An 18,431-nucleotide genomic window follows, 5' to 3' on the forward strand; every position below is an offset into this window, starting at 1 on the left:
TTTTTTGTATAATTGATTTAGGTCTTTTTTAATTTGAGTAATTAAACCTTTGTCAGAGGTTTTTATGAAGATTGTTTCCCAATTTGTTGCTACCCTTCTGATTTTAGTTACATTGGTTTTGTTTGTACAAAAGCTTTTTAATTTGATGTAGTCAAAATTATTTATTTTACATTTTGTGACTCTTTCTAAGTCTTGCTTGATTTTAAAATCTTTCCCTTCTCAAAGGTCTGACAGGTATACTATTCTGTGTTCACCTAATTTACTTATAGTTTCCTTCTTTATGTTCAAGTCATTCACCCATTCTAAATTTATCTTGGTGTAGGGTGTGAGGTGTTGATCCAAACCTAGTCTCTCCCACACTGTCTTCCAATTTTCCCAGAAGATTTTATCAAATAATGGATTTTTGTCCCAAAAGCTGGGGTCTTTGGGTTTGTCATAAACTGTCTTGCTGAGATCATTTATGCCAAGTCTATTCCACTGATCCTCCTTTCTGACTCTTAGCCAGTACCAAATTGTTTTGATAACCACCGCTTTATAGTATAGTTTGAGATCTGGGACTGCAAGTCCTCCTTCCTTTGCATTTTTTTTTTCATGATTTTCATGGATATCCTTGATCTTTTGTTCTTCCAAATGAACTTAGTTATGGTTTTTCCTAATTCAGTAAAGAAGTTTTTTGGTAGTTCAATGGGTATGGCATTAAATAAGTAAATTAATTTGGTTAGGATTGTCATTTTTATTATGTTAGCTCGTCCCACCCATGAGCAATCAATGTTTTCCCAATTGTTCAGATCTAGTTTTAGCTGTGTGGAAAGTGTTTTGTAGTTGTGTTCATATAGTTCCTGTGTTTGTCTCGGCAGATAGATTCCTAAGTATTTTATATAGTCTAGGGTGATTTTGAATGGTATTTCGCTTTCTAATTCTTGCTGCTGCAATGGGTTAGAGATATATAAAAACGCTGATGATTTATGCGGGTTTATTTTGTATTCTGCAACTTTGCTAAAGTTGTTCATTATTTCGAGTAACTTTTGTTGATTCTCTAGGATTCCTTAAGTAAACCATCATATTATCTGCAAAGAGTGATAGCTTGGTCTCTTCCTTGCCTATTTTAATGCCTTCAATTTCTTTTTCTTCTCTAATTGCTACTGCTAGTGTTTCTAGTACAATGTTAAATAATAGAGGTGATAATGGGCATCCTTGTTTCACTCGGAAGGCTTTGAGTTTTTCCCTATTGCAGATGATGTTTGCTGATGGTTTTAGATATATACTGTTTATTATTTTTAGGAAAGGCCCTTCTATTCCTATACTTTCTGGTATTTTCAATAGGAATTGGTGTTGTATTTTATCAAAGGCTTTTTCTGCATCTATTGAGATAACCCTGTGATTTTTGTCAGTTTGACAATTTGTCAATTATTTGGATGCTTTTCCTAACATTGAACCATCCTTACATTCCTGGTATGAATCCTATCTGGTTATAGTGAATAACCCTTGTGATGACTTGCTGCAGTCTTTTTGTTTTTTTCATTTTAACACATGTTTTTTATTATGGAACTGAGTTTATTTCCTTTACATCAAATATCCTCATGGAAGAGGAGATATTGCACACAAATATCATAAAAGCACTACATATTACTTTCACTGGAAACTAATTTTCTACCTTAGATATGACTGCATAGAATAGAAGTGATGCAGGATTATAAGACATAGTACCATACACAGCTGCAGAGTGACACAAACACCGTTCAGAACAAGAGAGAGGAGTGTGTGAAGTGCTTCTCAGTCTAGCTCAGGACTTTCTTCTTGAGGTCAGCATGTGAGGCTGTTGTGTACAGACAGACATCTGGCCACAGCCTCCCTCAGTGGTGTGGTTGCCTCTGTCCAGACAGTCCAGTCTTGAGTCATATCCTCAGTACCTCTTGTCATCTGGAGAGCCAAACTACTTTAGTACAGAGAAGCTTTTTTGTTTGGTTTGATTTGTTGTGTTGTATTTTCCATTACGTTTCGTGGGTGCTGCCTCTTTAATTCACTTTAGTAGCAGTTACATCAAACAGGTTGGTTTTTGTCTGTAAGGGTTTTTTTTTTTCTTAAATTTATACCAGGTGAATAACATAATTGCATTTAAAGAAATGCTCATCCCTAGGTCACCATGGGTGTGTTGTTTGTTCAGTTAAATTAAAAGAGCAAAGCCTAACAGTTCCTTTCAAATGTAAACAGAACCACTTTCTGATCTATGAAATTTAAATTTTTTGTATCTATATTCATTAGGGAGATTGGTCTCTAGTTTTCTTTCTCTGTTTTTGACCTGCCTGGTTTTGGGTACCATATTTGTGTTGTAAAATGAATTTTGTAGAACTCCTTCTTTGCTTATTCTGTCAAATAGTTTGTATAATATTTGGATTAGTTGTTCTTTGAATGTTTGATAGTATTCATTTATGAATCCATCTGGACCTGGGGATTTTTCTTAGGGAGTCCTTTGATGGTTTGTTCAATTTCTTTTTCTGATATGGGGTTGTTTAGGTAACCTATTTCTTCCTCTGTTAGTCTAGGCAATTTATATTTTTGTAAGTAATCATCCATATCACCTAGATTGCCATATTTGTTGCAATATAATTGGGCATAATAGTTTCTAATAATTGCCTTAATTCCCTCTTCATTAGAGATATGGTTTCCCTTTTCATCTTGGATACTGTCAATTTGGTTTTCTTCTTTCCTGTTTTTAATTAGACTGACTCATACTTTGTCTTATTAAATCAATAGTTCTGTCACTTTCAATTTTATTAATTTCTCCTTTGATTTTTCACATTTCTAATTTAGTCTTCATCTGAGGATTTTTAATTTGTTCACTTTCTAGTTTTTTAATTTGCATGCCCAATTCATTTACCTCTGATCTCCCTAATTTGTTAATAAATAAATTTAAGGATATGCAGCATCCCATAGGTTTTGAATGGATGCCTCATCATTGTCATTTTCTTCAATGAAATTATTGTTTCTATGATATCTTCTTTGACTAACCAGTTTTGGAGAACTGTGTTGTTTAATTTCCAATTAATTTTTATTTGCCTCTCCATGTACCCTTAATAATTATTTTCTTGCATTGTGATCTGAGAAGGTTGCATTCATTATTTCTGCTCTTTTGCATTTCTTTGCAATGTTTTTATGCCCTAATACATGCTTAATTTTTGTGAATGTACCATGCGCTGCTGAAAAGGTGTATTCCTTTTTGTCCCTATTTATTTTTCTCCACATATCTACTAACTCTAATTTTTTAAAGATTTCCTTCACCTCTTTCTTATTTATTTTTTGTTTTGATTTAACTAGTTTGTATAGAGGAATTTTCAAGTCTCCTACTAGTATAGTTTTTCTATCTATTTCATCCTTGAGCCTCCCTAGTTTCTCCTTTAGAAATTTGGATGCTATGCCATTTGGTGCATACATGTTGAGTACTGATATTTCCTCATGGTCTATACTGCCTTTTATCAAGATGTAATTACCTTCCCTATCTCTTTTAACTAGATTTATTTTTTACTTTGGCATTGTAAGATATCATGATTGTGACTCCTGCCTTCTTTTTTATCAGTTGATGCCGAATAGATTTGGCTCCATCCCCTTACTTTCACCCTATGTGTATCTACCTTCCTTGTGTGTGTTTCTTGTAAACAACATATGGTTGGGTTTGGGATTATAATCCACTCTGCTATTCACTTGCGTATTATGGGTGAGTTCATTCCATTCACATTCAGAGTTATGATTACTAGCTGAGTATTTCTCAGGATTTTGATTTCTACTCCTAGTCCTGCCTTTTATTCTTTCACTATTTCCTTTACCACAATGTTGTTTTTCATCAGTCCCCCTAGTTCTCTCCCTTATTTTACTTCCCTTTCTACCCCACTCCCTTTTCATTCCCCCTCTTATTTTCTTTGCTGTCTTTTTAAAACCACTGCCTATCCTTTACCTCCCTTATACTGTTTCCCTCCCCACCAGTCCATTTATTACCCTTCTACTCCCCACCAAGGTGCATATCTATTCTCTGCCCCAATGGATTGGATTGTTCTTCCCTCGTTGGGTCAATTTCAATGCATGTGAGAGTTGTGTATTTCCTGTGTCCAACCTCTTTACCCTTCTAGTGTATTGATGTTCTCCCTCTCCTATTATGAGCTTCTTTGTGACACATAAATTTACTCCCTTTTGTTTCTTTTCCCATTTCTTTTAGTATTATCCTCTTTTTAGCTCTATTTGCATATATACATGTATATGTATTTACTCATACATATATCTATATCCCTAATTATGTCTTGTTATTTTATCCTATACAGTTTTTCACTGTTCCCTCTAAGTGTAATTCTTCTAGCTGCCCAGGTGATAACAATGGTTTTTAAGAGTTACCAATGACCTATTTTCTTTCTTTTTTTTTTAATTCTATCAAAATTTTTTAAATTATATTTAGATATTACAAAAAACAAAGGATAAAATCTACTCCTTTAAGTTACACAGTGCAAAATGGAAGCACCCCCATTGTTTCAAAGGTGCAAAATCAAGAAAAAATGCACAAGCACAATAAATGTACTCAATTATTTTAAATAATATTTCCTGAAATATATTGTATTTAAATGAGATATAAATCAGGTTGTAGCTGATTTGAAAGAGGAAGAAATCAGTTTTTTTATTCCAACATTAAGTATAAATAAATGAGGAATTTTGTTCTGGAATCTTTTGAAACTTCCTCAAAATCTATGTCTTCTGTTCTTTGCCTTTTGGAGAAAACATTGCATTGTAAGGTTGCCACCTTTTGGGACGTGGACAAGGATCAAGGTCTTCCTTAATGTACCCTCTGTCCACACAAGTCTGAGTTGAAGGAAACCCAACTTCCCAGAAATTTTCAGGTGTGTTAGGAGGAATATAGCGGAATCGGTGTCTTGAACAGGAGGCTAGCTTCTTTTCTCTTTCTTCTTCTGGAATATCTGCATAATAAATTTCACATTCTTTACATGTGTGTCCAAGTAATTTTCTCCTCTCTTCTTTTTTCCGTACTACCTCAATGTGAGGGAAATTTTGTAATGTGGTCTTTCTTTCATCATCTTTAAAGTAAGGCTCCACAAATGCTTTTTGTTTGACTTTATCAGGTATATCTTCATGACTGTTTAGTTTCTTTGTAGCAACTGATAATTCATCATCTTCTACATGGAGATTTTCTTCTTGCTCACATAGTGGAGAAGAATTTGCCAAATAGGATTCATATTCTTCATGTGTTGTCTGATCAAACAATTCAGCCAAGCTATCATTCATTTTTCTTTCTTGTTTTGGACTTTTCTCTTCCTTCTGCTCTTGCTTCTTAATTTTTAAAAGCACAGTTTCACTAATCAACGTACAATCCATGTCCATAGTCTTACCTCCTAATCTTGATTGACTACCATCCTTTGTATCAATTACAGTAATATCCATTTTATATTGCGAAAGATCTGCTGCTGGATCTATACTCCACTGGATATTTTCTAAGGATGATTTATCTTGATTATCTTGCAAAGTTTGTGCTTTAGTTACTCTACAAGGATTTAATTGAAGAACTGAGGTAAGTTCACAATCTCCATGTCCCATCCTGCCTTTCATTTTTATTGGCTCATAACCACCAGTAACCTCATTTCCTTGGCTTTTTTCTTGACGGTGGATAGCTGAAAACCTATCAGATAGATCCAGGGGCTTATCCATGACAGAGTCTCCATTGACAGAAGGATAACTATCCCCTCGGAAAGGAAAAGCATTTTCTTTATCAAAAGAGGTTTGGAGGCAATGTTCAGTTTCTTCTTCAGTCTTCTTTCTTTTGGTTCCTCTGCCTCCCAATGGTTTCAATGGCATAAAACAATCACTTTTTTCAATAGCTTCATCTTTTGTATCAGTTCCAACTTTTGTACTTATTGATTCATCTATATTCTTTCTCACAAATACTTGTTTAATGGAAGAATGATCAATAACAGTGCTTGCTTGAGAACCAAGATTAAGGCACGTAACAAGGCTGGTGTCTTCAGATTTTGATCTAGGTTTTTGTGGCCTAGAAGTACAATTATTGCTGAAATGGTTTGTTTTGAGATGCGACTTTTTTCCAGCCTCTAAAAGAGAAGGGGACAAGCTTGTGCTTAAGCCATTTTTCAGAGTAGAAGCAGCTCCAAAAACAGGAGAAGATGCCCAAACAACCCAGTCAACTTCTGGTGGAGTCCTTGGAGAAGAATCTGAAAATCTTAAACCATCTTCGATATTTTTTGTGGGTTCTTGAAAGGTTTGTTTCTTTGGTTCTGCTTCCTGCTGCTGATGCAGGTCTTCATTGAGAGAATTCAAAGCATTTTGAGAGTCAGATTCTTCTTGAACACCAAGTCCGAGTGTTTCAGCAACCACAGCAGCTAAATTAAAAGATGACTTTTCAATGGGATAATTGTTGGTTTCTTGGGTATTGGTCATTGTTGATAATGTTTGATCACAAGTGTCTGCTACAAGAATTTCATTTTCATAGTGGTTTTGCTGCAGTTGAGTTGAACACTTTAGACCTTTTGCAAATTCGTTTGTACACAGAGGGTGCTCCAAATCTTGCTTGCTCTATATATCAGACGTGTGGGTTCTCCTTCTTTCTTCATAGTCGGTTAAGACCAGGAAATGAGAAAGTCAATATAGGTGAATCAGGAATAATTTCCTCCTCAGGCTCTGCTACTTGATGCCGTTTCTTTTCAATTTTCTGATGTAGTTGCTCTGAAAGTTTTTTGTTTTCTTCTTGTAAGGCATTCTTATCATTCATAAGTTCAGTGATAAGTTTAAGATTTTGTTGCCAAATATTTTCAAATTCTTGTTGTTTTTTCCTCATGTGTTCTTCAGCCACTGCACAACGGTCACACAACCCTGCTCTTAACCGATCTTCCAAAACTTTAATGGTGTCATGAAGAGCTTTCTGTTGCTCTCTCAGTTGTTGATTTTTAGTAAAAAACGCTTCCAATCTTTGTGCATCTAAAATCCGTTCCTTTTTCAGCTTGGTTACTTTGATCTGTAAGGCTTTTACTTCTTTGTCATGACATTCCTTCAGTTTTGCCCAGAGATCTTTAAAGTCACTGACTGTTTCTGCAGAACTGGGACTTCCACAACTACTTGCAGGAACATTCATCTTGTTTTTCTTTACTCCCAATCTTCTGCTTACTTGACGTCCTCTCCTCACCTTGCAGTCACATTATACAGTTAAGGAGAGGTCTCTGTGAAGACAGTGGGGATGTCCCAGCATGTGCTCCTGAGGGGAGAGAGGGGCGCTTCTTACTGCCTGACCGGAATTGGGGGGAATTTCGGGTAAGAGGGACCGAAAGACCAGTGAAACGCGAGGCAGCCGGACTCTAAGTAAAGGTCTTTAGATGCCGGTGGAACCGAGGAATCATCTCGGTAAAGGAGAAGTGCCCTTCCAGACGCTGGAAAGAGGCATTTGCCCTTTCTATTCCCCACCCCCACCCCACCCCCGCCCCCCGACGTCGGAGCCCGACCAGCGGAACCTTGGCCCTGGGGCCAGCCCGCGCTTTTGCGGGGGAGGGGAATAGGGGCCTCTTTTCTTATAGGGATATCTATCATTTTAACTTATTGAGTCTCTTTTAAAAAAGGATTTTGTTTTATTTTATTTTGTTTTTCTTTTTTCCCTCTTTTTTAAATTATCTTTTGATGGTTCTCTTGAGTTCTGTGCTTGGATATCAAATTTTCTGTTCGATTCTGGTCTTTTCTTTACAATTTCATGGAATTGTTCTATTTTGTTGAATGACCATACTTTCCCCTGTAAGAATATAATCAGTTTTGCTGGGTAACTAATTCTTGGTTGTGAACCTAGTCCCCTTGCTTTCTGGAATATCATATTCCATGCTTTTCTGTCCTTCAGGGTAGATGAAGCCAGATCCCGTGTTATCCTCACTGTGGTTCCATGGTATCTGAATGACTTTTTATGGGCAGTTTGTAATATTTTTTCTTTGGTCTGAGAGTTCTTGAATTTGGCTATAATATTCCTGGGTATTGTCAGTTGGGGATCAAGAACAGGAGGTGATCTGTGTATTCTTTCAATGTCCTCTTTTCCCTCTTGTTCTAGAATATTGGGGCAGTTTTCTTGGATAATTTCCTGTAGTATTATGTCCAGACTTTTTCTTTTGTCATGGTGTTCTAGTAGACCAATGATTCTTAAATTGTCTCTCCTCGAACAATTTTCTAAATCCTCTGTTTTGTGAATGAGATGCTTCATGTTTTCCTCAATTTTTTCTTTTGGTTTTGTTTTATAGTGTCCTGCTGCCTTGTGATGTCATTTAATTCTAGTTGTATTCTGGTTCTTAAAGACTGGATTTTGTCCCTGGATTTTTGGTCATCCTTCTCCTTCTGGTCTGATTTTCTTTGGAGGTCATCTGCCATTCTCTTTTTTACCTCATCTCTCATCTTCTTTACCTCATCTTTCATCTTTTTTGCCTCATTTTTCTTCTCCATTGCCTCATTTTCAAGCTGGTTGATTTTGGCTTTCAAGACACCATTTTCTGCTTCCTGATGACTTATCTTAGTTTTTAAATTCTTTTCCCAATTATCTTCAGCCTCTCTTAATTGTGTTTTGAATTGCATTTTGAGTTCTTCCAAAGCCTGTCTCCAATTCGCTGGGATTTCTGATTTATCCTTTGCTGATCCCTCCTCCTCTGTTCCGTTTGCACTTAGTTCGTTGCCTGTACAGAACCTGTTGATTGTAATTTCTTTCTTCTTTTTCTGTTTTTTACTCATATTTACCCCTTCTTTGCTCCCAGTATTTTTCTGTGCTCTTGCTTCTCTCATTTTTTTTTATTTTGGGGGTTTCTTTCAGTCTCCCCTCTTGGAGCTTTGACAGAAGGTCTCTCTCTGCAGTCTGTGGGGGAGGGGTGTTGTAGTTTGAGTTTCCCTCTCCTCTGGAGCCTTTTGCTTGGATTTAATTAAAGTTCATAAGTCTGTGAGGGAGGGGTGTTGGAGTTTGGGCTTCCCTGACCTCTGAAGACTTTTAATGGGATTAAGTTCAGCTGGGTTGGGCTGGATGTGCTCTGAAGCCACAACCTCCTGGAAAGCTGGAGCAATATGGAGGGTCTCCGCAGCTCTGGCCAGGCTGCCAGCTCTGTACTCCTTCTCCAGTTCTTTCCCTGCTGCCTATGTTTGACACTCTGAGTCTGGCACAGAATTGCCTACAAGGTACACCCTCCAGACCAGTGCCTTTGCCTGCCCAGAGTTTCCCGTTGCCGCTGGAGATTTAGTGCCCTAGGTGGGGGGGGGAATGGGTTCTGGGACCTTCCTTCTGCCTTCCCCTTAATCCAAGTGTTCTCAGATCCAGCTTTTGGAGTGCTTACCTTTTGGATTGAGTCCAGCAGGAGGGTTCCTTGGCTCTGTCCTTTTGTTAGGTTTGATTTTCAGACCCCTAGGAGTATTTAGTTTGTGCTCGGTAAGGAAGGGTTTTCAGAGGTCTGAACTGCTGCTGCTTTTAAGCCACCATCTTGATTCCGCCCCCTCAACCCTAAAATTTCATCTGTAACACTATGCATTTCATAAAAACAGCCAGGTGACTCAGTTTACATAAAGAACTTTTGAAAACTTTAGCAAAACATCTCAACAAAACAATCTTGGGTGGGCCATTTCAAAGTCATTAAAAAAATTCTTGGTTCCATTGCTCACATGTAAAAAAGAGTTCCTGAAGAAGAAGAGATAGCTGAGAGATTTTCAACAGATAATTGAGAGAATTTTCATCAGGTAAGATGTCTACAGGCAGAAAGATTGGGAAGAGGACATTCCAGAAGAGGACTGAAGTCAGAAGACTTTGCGTAGGATTGAACAGGAAAGAACAGAAGACTGGATGGTAACATGGTAACAGAGACTTTACATAAGATTCCAGCACAGAAGAAAAGGTGAACCGATTATGGAGATAAACAGTTATAGTTTATGTCATTCTAACTCTGCACATTTTCACTATAGTCACAAACATTACTACCTATAGTACTCCCACAGAGTATGAAGGCAGCAGTCAGAGACAGCAGACAACAGAAGAGGAGAATATCTGATAGTGATGGAATACTATTGTGCTGAAAGGAATAATGAACTAAAGGAATACCATGGGAACAATAGAGTCATCATTTAGAGTCTTTATCCCCAGTCATATCCCCATTGAATCATGTAATCAAGCAAATGTTTTTCTTCTGCGTTTCTGCTCCCACAGTTCTTTCTCTGGATGTGGATAGCGTGCTTTCTCATAAGTCTCTCAGAATTGTCTTCGATCATTGCATTGCTGCTAGTAGAGAAGTTCATTATGTTAGATTGTGCCACAGTATATCCATCTTTGTGTACAATGTTCCTCTTGTTCTGCTCCTTTCACTCTGCATCGATTCCTGAAGGTCGTTCTGGCTCCCATGGTATTCCTTTAGTTCATTATTCCTTTCAGCACAATAGTATTCCATCACTACCAGATACATATCTCATAAACATTGAATAATATTATAACCAAGTGATAGTATTCATGTAGATAAATGAATGCATATATAAATTACCTTGGAATGGAAAATGAATGTCTATATATGTTAATTCAATGAGGTCTTACCTAAATTGAAACTTTTTAGGATATTCCACTCAGGTAACATCAAGAATCACAAATATGTCTTTATAAAGAAAGTATTTATGGTTTTCTATTATTGGAAGAAAGAATTTATCTTTCTGATACGTGGATGTACTTTGTATATACTACTTTGTAAGGATTTGTAACCTTTTTGTATATAACATACATAGAATAAGAAAATGTGTAAATATTTGTATATATGCACAAAAGAATTGTGCATACTTATAAATTTGTATAGGTGTGTAAATTTCTGTATATGTGTGCATAGATTTGTGAATACTTAAAAGGTTTCAAAACCAGATTTCTTAGGTAGGAGATTTAGTTTTTTGAAGTTAGTTTTTATTTTCTGTACTAAGATGAAGTTTTAGCATAGAGAAAAGTTTTGCTTTGAATTGTTCAAATAAGAGTTTTTCACATGCAGTTATAATAAGTTTTTTTGCATAATTAGATAGATTATTGTTTTTTTTAAAGCTTGAGATACATTGAGTTTTTTTGTAACTTTATCTTTTCAAAGTTTGCCAGATTTCTATAAGATATTTTTAGATAGGTTTCTTTTATGTATTAGCATTAAAATGAACATTTATTCTTTGAAACTGTTTTTGGAAAGGTTTGCCGTTTACATTTTGCATTTTTGCACTTTATTGTTATATTCTTTTGCATTTTGAATTTTTTACTGTTATTTTTTTTTGTAAATGTTTGCATTTAGATTTTGATTTTTATAACTGTGTATTCTAATTCCCCTTTTACCTGAATTTTATCCCTAGTGTAAGGTAGAGTATAGGCATAGGGACATAGATGAGTTTAAGATAAGGACTGTTAGTTTGTTATTCTGGGTAGTATAATAGAATAGTTTTGGAAATAGGAGGGGAATTATATGGAGTTACTGGTGATCAAAATGATAAATCTGTTTTCAATAGATTTAATCATATGATCAGACAGGGGATTATAGAAAGCTGAATTTTGGTAGAGTTAAGTTTAAGAATATTGGATGCTATCTCCAGCGTTACTAACATGAGTTCATTCCAAGAGTCCTTGAAGGGATCTTGGAATGTTCAGGGAGCTGGAGGAAGTTGTTTGAGTGAGCAACTGCCACTTCCTGTCCTGAAATGGGAGAGGAAGGCTGTTGCTCTCTTCTGATTTTTTCTACCTTAACCTTTTGTGGAAGAAGGGAAACCTTTAAGCTGCCTTTGCAGGTTCCTTTTTCGCTAGAGAGAACATCTTACAGAAGATCTCTCTATACCTGCTATACCATCACTGCCTGAGAGAAGGTTAACCTTAAGATCCTATTTGTTGGGCTCTGAGATTCCCTCCTCAGATCCAGACTCAACTCTGAATAAACTCAGCCATCTTAGGTTCATTCTTAGTAAATTTGGAGACAACTGAGATGAATAACCAAACGAACAACTGAGGATTGTAGTCAGGCAGATTAGAAAGGTTTTGGTGGTAAACTAGCAAGAGCCAGGAAGGGATAGAGTAGCTGGAAGACCTGAAAACTCCATCATGAGATGGACTTAGATTAAAGGGTTGGAGTATTAGGATTTAGAACTAGGGCATCCTTGTGTTTTAATCCCCTCACATTCTCTACTTGGTTTCTAAAATAACAAAGATACTTTTTATAGTCTCCAAGGCTTGTGTAAACTGGCTCAGTGAAGGAGGGCTTACTTTGCCTTCCCTTCACAAAAGGGAACTGAGATAACTTACAGACAGACAATTAAGTATTTAACCCAGTTTCCTGTCATGGATATCAACATCTATTAACATTATTATTACAGTATGCAGCAACTTACTGAAATTGTAGGGAAGATATCAATATTATATTTCATAGAAAAACTCATTAACTGGCAAGTGATTCAACAGACTGTGATAATCCAACCAAATCAGTGTAGCTGAGGAATTGGGGCTCTAGAGGAGCAGCTATCACAGTGTCAGTCTTTAATTAACAATAACTTTGATATCTAAATTTCCAATACTCTATGAGTGAAAATGACATGAGGAAAAGTTTGAGAGCTATACATATATAAGGCTACATTCATGAGAACAAATCACTGAAGGGAAAAGATGGCAGAGAAATGACTTAGTAAACATCCTGATCATTCTTTTTAATAAAATAATACAATCACCACACATGTGCCCATAAACATCACTGATCTTACATAGGTGGATTGCCTGTATATCACTATTTTTAAAACATTTCTATCCCCAAACCTTCTTCCCCCATTCAGTAGTTGATGCATAAAATGCCCTATTAGAAATGAATTTTTTGCTTAAAGCTTCATCCTGTTTAAATTAAAATATATCCTGAAAGAAGGAATATGTGTATGCTATTTGTTACTTATGCTTTACTATACATGAGTTTAGCAAACCATTCTGGCTGTTCCAGGAGACAGGAGGCATTTTCTAAGAACAGATTTTTATAGGAACATAGGTGGAAGGGATGAAACCAATGGGCACCTGAGCAAGGAGGAGAGGATGCTGGATTCTGATAAGGAAAGACAAAGGCATCAAACAAAAGGCAATAGAAAATCAACCTCTTTTCCTTCACACTTTTGCCTGATTCTGGCCTTTCACACATTCAAATATGGAGTCAGGATTTAACTTAACTTGAAAGCAAGTTTTTGGCAGTGCTTTCAGGTAGTCAAATTCTCATTTAATAGAGAGTTAGAAATAGACTCCCCACTCCCTAATGTTAATTGTGATTTCAATATTCCTGTCTTGTTAAGAAATGCTGTTCTATATCTATTCAACAGTACCCATGAATCTTGGGAATTACAGAAGGGAGGTCTTTGATTCTGTACAATAACAGCAGTGCTAAGGCCTTGTCAAATGTTTAGCTTTACAGTGACTCATAATCATTGGCTGGTTTTCCAAAATCCATTCACAGGAAATTCTCATTTGTCACTGTGAAGTGTAGATGGAAACATTCAACAAAGTGTAGTTTCTAAATGTAGAAATGTGGAATATTTTGAAAGTAGACATAAACTGAGATTTTGCAGCTGTACTGGTTCTATCCATCATAGCCACCAATGGATTCAGTCTGAAAAGGCAGCATAATACAGTGGAGGGAAAATAGCAAACTCTCTTGATTTGAGCCAGAGGACATGAATTCAAATTCTGCTATTGCTATGTGACCTTGGACCAGTCACTTAGCCTGTCTATAGGATTTAGAAAGGATGATGGTTAAGGGAGTATGAAGTTTTAAATCTACAGTCTTATAGCAATGATAGGGTAATATTGTAAGCATAGTTTACCAGTAACTTTCTGTATCATCTCTTCTTACTGCTGACTCATTGTGTAGATGGATTTCCTGGGATAGCCATTCTCTTTCTTTGCTCTGTGAAGCTGAAACCAAAAAAAGAAGCTACAATTTTCTCCTTTAAAAATTTTATATATTTTATATTATATTTATATAATTTTATAACCTTGCTCCTGTAGGATGCTCTCTTTTCATTGTATGCTTCCTATCACAATCAAAATATTAAGTTCTTTCACATGAGCAATAGTCTATGAATGTCGCTTAATACAAAAAAATAAATTCTCAATACAAATAAAAGTAAATAGAATGCTCAGAGGGAAAAGTTCCAGATTCTTAAGAAGGAGCTTAAGGGAAGAAGAAAAGTAGGGAATTACCACTTTGTGGCTTGTTATCCATTATTTCAGCAATATAGCCTATGTCATGACACATCTTGTGTTTGAATGGCCAACTAAGTCTTATTCCTGGCCCTACTCCTTGTGGATGCTGCCCGTGCAATGCTTCTACTCTGTCAGTTCCACAATCTCCCCCTTTTTTTAGCTCAGAGAATCTTCTATGCATGCTGCCAGCAACTGGTTTCATCTTAAAATATAGTTCCTGCCCCGGCTTACTTGAATTGAGAGCTGGGCATCTTTAGTCTATACCTCCTCTAGCTTCAAACTCAGCTATAATCTTTTGCCAGGGGACTGTTGAACCCTTTCAGAAAGAGTGAGCACCTTTACCCTAATATGATAATATAATATAATAATAATAATAATAATAATAATAATAATAATATAACAATAAACACTACTGTAAGCCTTCTTAATTCTGCTCCCTTAATACTGTGCCACTGAAACATGTGACTTCCTAGGTAGGAGGTATCCATACCAAAAAGCTAATTTTATTTAGCCTTTCCCTTCAACAATTCTGACTGGTTGATACAAAGCTGGGTCCTTAAAGACCTTGTCTAGTTTTTGGTGATTATTCATTACATTTATTAAAACCTTATCTCTGCAGACTAAATCATAACCTACTAATGACCATTTGCCTAATAATAGCCAAATAACTTTGGGGTTTGGGTTTATCCATCCTTGTTTTTAACTTTGTCTTTTCAGCTGGATCTCAGAAATTAGAAATTAGGGGCAATCTATTGTTGATCAATTGATTCCCTGGCCTATTCATATGTAAATGAGCTAATCAAAGCCTTCTATCATTTACAAAGGAAAAATAATACATTCAAATCTGGAAAAGGCTTTACAAGTCAAAAAAGCAGTTTGAATGGGTCACACCTTCACATCTCATCTCTCTATTACTCCCCCCTTACATGCTAAAAATTTGACAAAATGTTAAAGGAATGTACCCCTAAATCTCTCTCCACTGACATATTATAACTCCTGAACTCATCATTTTAGTGCTTCTTTTGTATTATGCTCCTTGTTCTTGTTCCTCTTTTGTACTCCAAATTGATCAGTGACATCAAGGTTATGGGGGAAGGGTGAATCCTGACATTCCTGAATTGGATTTGTGTCTCACTGTGTCTTCCAAAATCATCAAATTCCAGTGGCAAGACAAAGTCAGAACTCCTGGTGCTGACCTTTGTCATTAATTTATGAAGTGATACAATTTTCTTCTCTCTTCCTTCTCTATGAGACTATAAATAAATTTCAATTGTTCACTTGTGTTGTTTTTAGCTACCATATTCCTTTTCTTGACTTGTATGTAGATTGCTAACTTACTGACAGTTGTTTTTAGGCCCCTTTATTCTCCAACATACTTAGTTATATCTATTGAAAATTGATTCAATTTAAAGTTATAATAATTGTTTGTGATATTCTATCCTCCATTCATTTCCAATTTGTTGGCATTGATAATTTTTAAACTCTAAAATAGTTTATAAGTTATTTTTTTCTTATTTTCATTTACTTTTTTTATCTTTGCTCTAACAGATTAGTGGTCTGACAGCTGATGCAAGATTAGGAGTAATTTCCTATGGGTTAAAATATCAATTGGGATGGTCTTCAGTACTCACCATTTTTGATATGTCCTCATTCTTTTCTCAAAAAAATTATTCGTGGATCTGGGTCTGTGACAGTGTCAGTAACCAAGACCAAGTCCAGGCAGGCTGTGTGGTCCGGTGGGCCCTAGCTGTGGGCAGTAGCTGCTGCTGCTAGTGGTCCCCGCCACTGGTGGCAGCCTAGGCACTGCGGCCTCTTTCGCAGCCACAGCACCAAGACACCTCTCCTTCAGAGGACAAAGTTGGAAACAGTTGGTGTATTTCAGGTGCCAAAGCAGAATGGAAAACATGAGACAGGCCAGCTCTTTCTTCATAGTATATTTGGCTACCAAGGTGTTGTCCTGTTTCCCTGGCAAGTCAGATTGTATGACCCGGACGTGGCTTCTACAGCCCCAGAAAAAACAGAAAACCCGACTAACCAATTGCTCTAAAGAGGTGAAAGGCAAAACTCACACGTGGTACCAGATGCTGATCGATGCCTGGGACTGCTATGACGTTCTTGGCCAACCACGATGACAGTCGAACTCTCTAGGCTATATCAGACCTGGACTATGTTAGCTATGAAGACATCCTTGTCTATGTATCCATGGACCAGGTTCCCATCCAGCATGAGCTGTTTGAAAGGTTTCTCCTCTATAAACAGTCCAAAGCTCCACCCTTTGTGGCTCAAGAGACACTTTGTGCTTGGCAGGAGAAGAATCGCCCCTGACTGGAGCTGTCAGAAGTCCCCGGGGAAACTACTGGGAACACCCGTGTCACTGCCATCCCCTTCTACATGGGTATGAGGCAGGCCCAGAATTCCCCCATCTACTTGTGGCGCTACTGTATCCATTTGAAAAACTTGGGCAGTGATGTAGTTCAGCTTCGGAACGTCACTGGAGGATATTCAGCTTGTCTGGAGTGCTGGAAACAGTGCACGGGCAGCCGAGGTGTGGTGGGCAGGGAGCCTGACTTTATCCAAAGAACAGCCAGTTTTCCATTATAGCCGCCGTGTTTCTCTGCAGGCCTCCAGTGGGCACATGTGGGGCACGTTCCACGTTGAGAGGCCTGATGGATCTCACTTTGATGTCCAAATTCCTCCTTTCTCCTGGGAAAGCAATAAGGATGAGAAAATAACCCCTTTCTGGCCTTCACTGGTAAGGAAACTCAGTTTCATGCCCAGCCTTGGCCCACCTAAGTGACTTCTACCTCACAGTTGCTGCAGAACACTGGACTTTCTTCACCTCTCCCAGGCCACCATAGGTTTGGCATCTCTTATAGTTTGTTCCATTTGGTTGTGGTTTTGGGGAGGATTATGTAACAATTTTCTCCAGAGACCCCCCTATCCCCCTTACTAGGCTCCTCCAGAAGCAGCCTTTCCTGCCTTGCTTATACCATGTTCCAGGAAAGCTTCCTGTTTGGCTGTTCCAGGAGACAGGAGGCCTATTCCCCAGCACATTTCTTGGAGTTGCTTTGTGGTGTGAAGTTTGATCAATAAATCCATGCATGCTTGGCCAAAAAAAAAAAATCATGAAATAATGCCTTGAAGCTTCTGTATAGTTTCCTATTCTCTTTCTTTAATCCTAAACTATATCTTAAAATTACTTTTCAATGTCATCTCCTATGACCACCTATGCATAAACACCATTTTTATTAAAAATGTGGGTACTAGAGTTTTTATTTCATCTTCTTAGGGAAATCCTAATCTGTCAATATAGATCAGAAACTAATCTGTAATTTAGTCTTAGAAAGTTGTCTGGGACACCAAGAGGTTAATTTTTCTAAAGCCACATTTTAGGATCATTCTTTTCTTAAATATACCTGACATAATAGCTTTTATTATTTGTGCATTTTCCCAGCCTTCTTCCTGACTTCGGACTTGATGTTATGGGTGGGCTTTGCCACACATCTAAAAAGAAAATCTAGACTAGTGATGTTGCTGATTTGTTGGGATATTGAATATTATGCTATTCTAGAACATCAGGTCAAGGAAAATGCAAGAATACATTGCTTCCAAAATTCAAGGCAAAAATCTGATGGCTGTTCCTCCTGGTCTAAGCAATGAAAGTTTCTGAGTGAGTTTTAGTATGTATAAGAATATTCCCTTATGCAGAGCCCCTTCCCCGGCTATCCTGGATCTGTGTGATTAAGAAGTAGGCTAAAAAATCTGTCAGTTCCTATCAGATTCTGTTGCAGTGTCCCACTCTGGGTCTGGGGGTGATCTAATTGAATCCGAGACTTCTTGCTCTGGGGCACAGTGTCATGGACATTTGTGTGTTCTATGAAGAGCATGTTCCTGACCCAGTGTCTCTGGATTCTCTCTCTCTCTCTCTCTCTCTCTCTCTCTCTCTCTCTCTCTCTCTCTCTCTCTCTCTCTCTCTCTCTCTCTCTCTCTCTCTCTCTCTCTCTTTCTCTCTCTCTCTATCTCTGTCTCTCTCCCCCTCTCTCCCTCTCTCTTCCTCTCTCCCTCCCCTTCCTTTTTCCCTCCCCCAAGCTGGCTGGATAAATGAGTCACTGACTTTTTTTTTATTTCCTCATTAAGACTGGGTCCATTTTTGGACTATCTTTCTGTTTGGAGAAGTTTGTTGACTAGAGCGCAGTACCTCTGT

The 18,431-nt window shown here is 37.4% G+C and overlaps 1 protein-coding gene and 1 pseudogene across 1 annotated transcript; one reads left to right on the forward strand and one right to left on the reverse strand.

The window, feature by feature from the left end:
• Positions 1 to 4,552: 4,552 nt before the first annotated feature.
• LOC100015331 (DNA endonuclease RBBP8-like) lies at positions 4,553 to 7,318 on the reverse strand. The gene is given in 2 exon segments (XM_056825026.1): positions 4,553 to 6,568; positions 6,570 to 7,318. Coding segments are annotated over 2 exon segments (2,409 nt in total). The 5' UTR covers positions 7,136 to 7,318; the 3' UTR covers positions 4,553 to 4,725.
• Positions 7,319 to 7,373: 55 nt separating this feature from the next.
• Positions 7,374 to 18,094, forward strand: LOC100015375 (polymerase delta-interacting protein 2-like; annotated as a pseudogene).
• Positions 18,095 to 18,431: the final 337 nt, after the last annotated feature.

Source organism: Monodelphis domestica, chromosome 3 (assembly GCF_027887165.1).
Source record: "Monodelphis domestica isolate mMonDom1 chromosome 3, mMonDom1.pri, whole genome shotgun sequence".
Lineage (NCBI taxonomy): Eukaryota > Metazoa > Chordata > Mammalia > Didelphimorphia > Didelphidae > Monodelphis > Monodelphis domestica.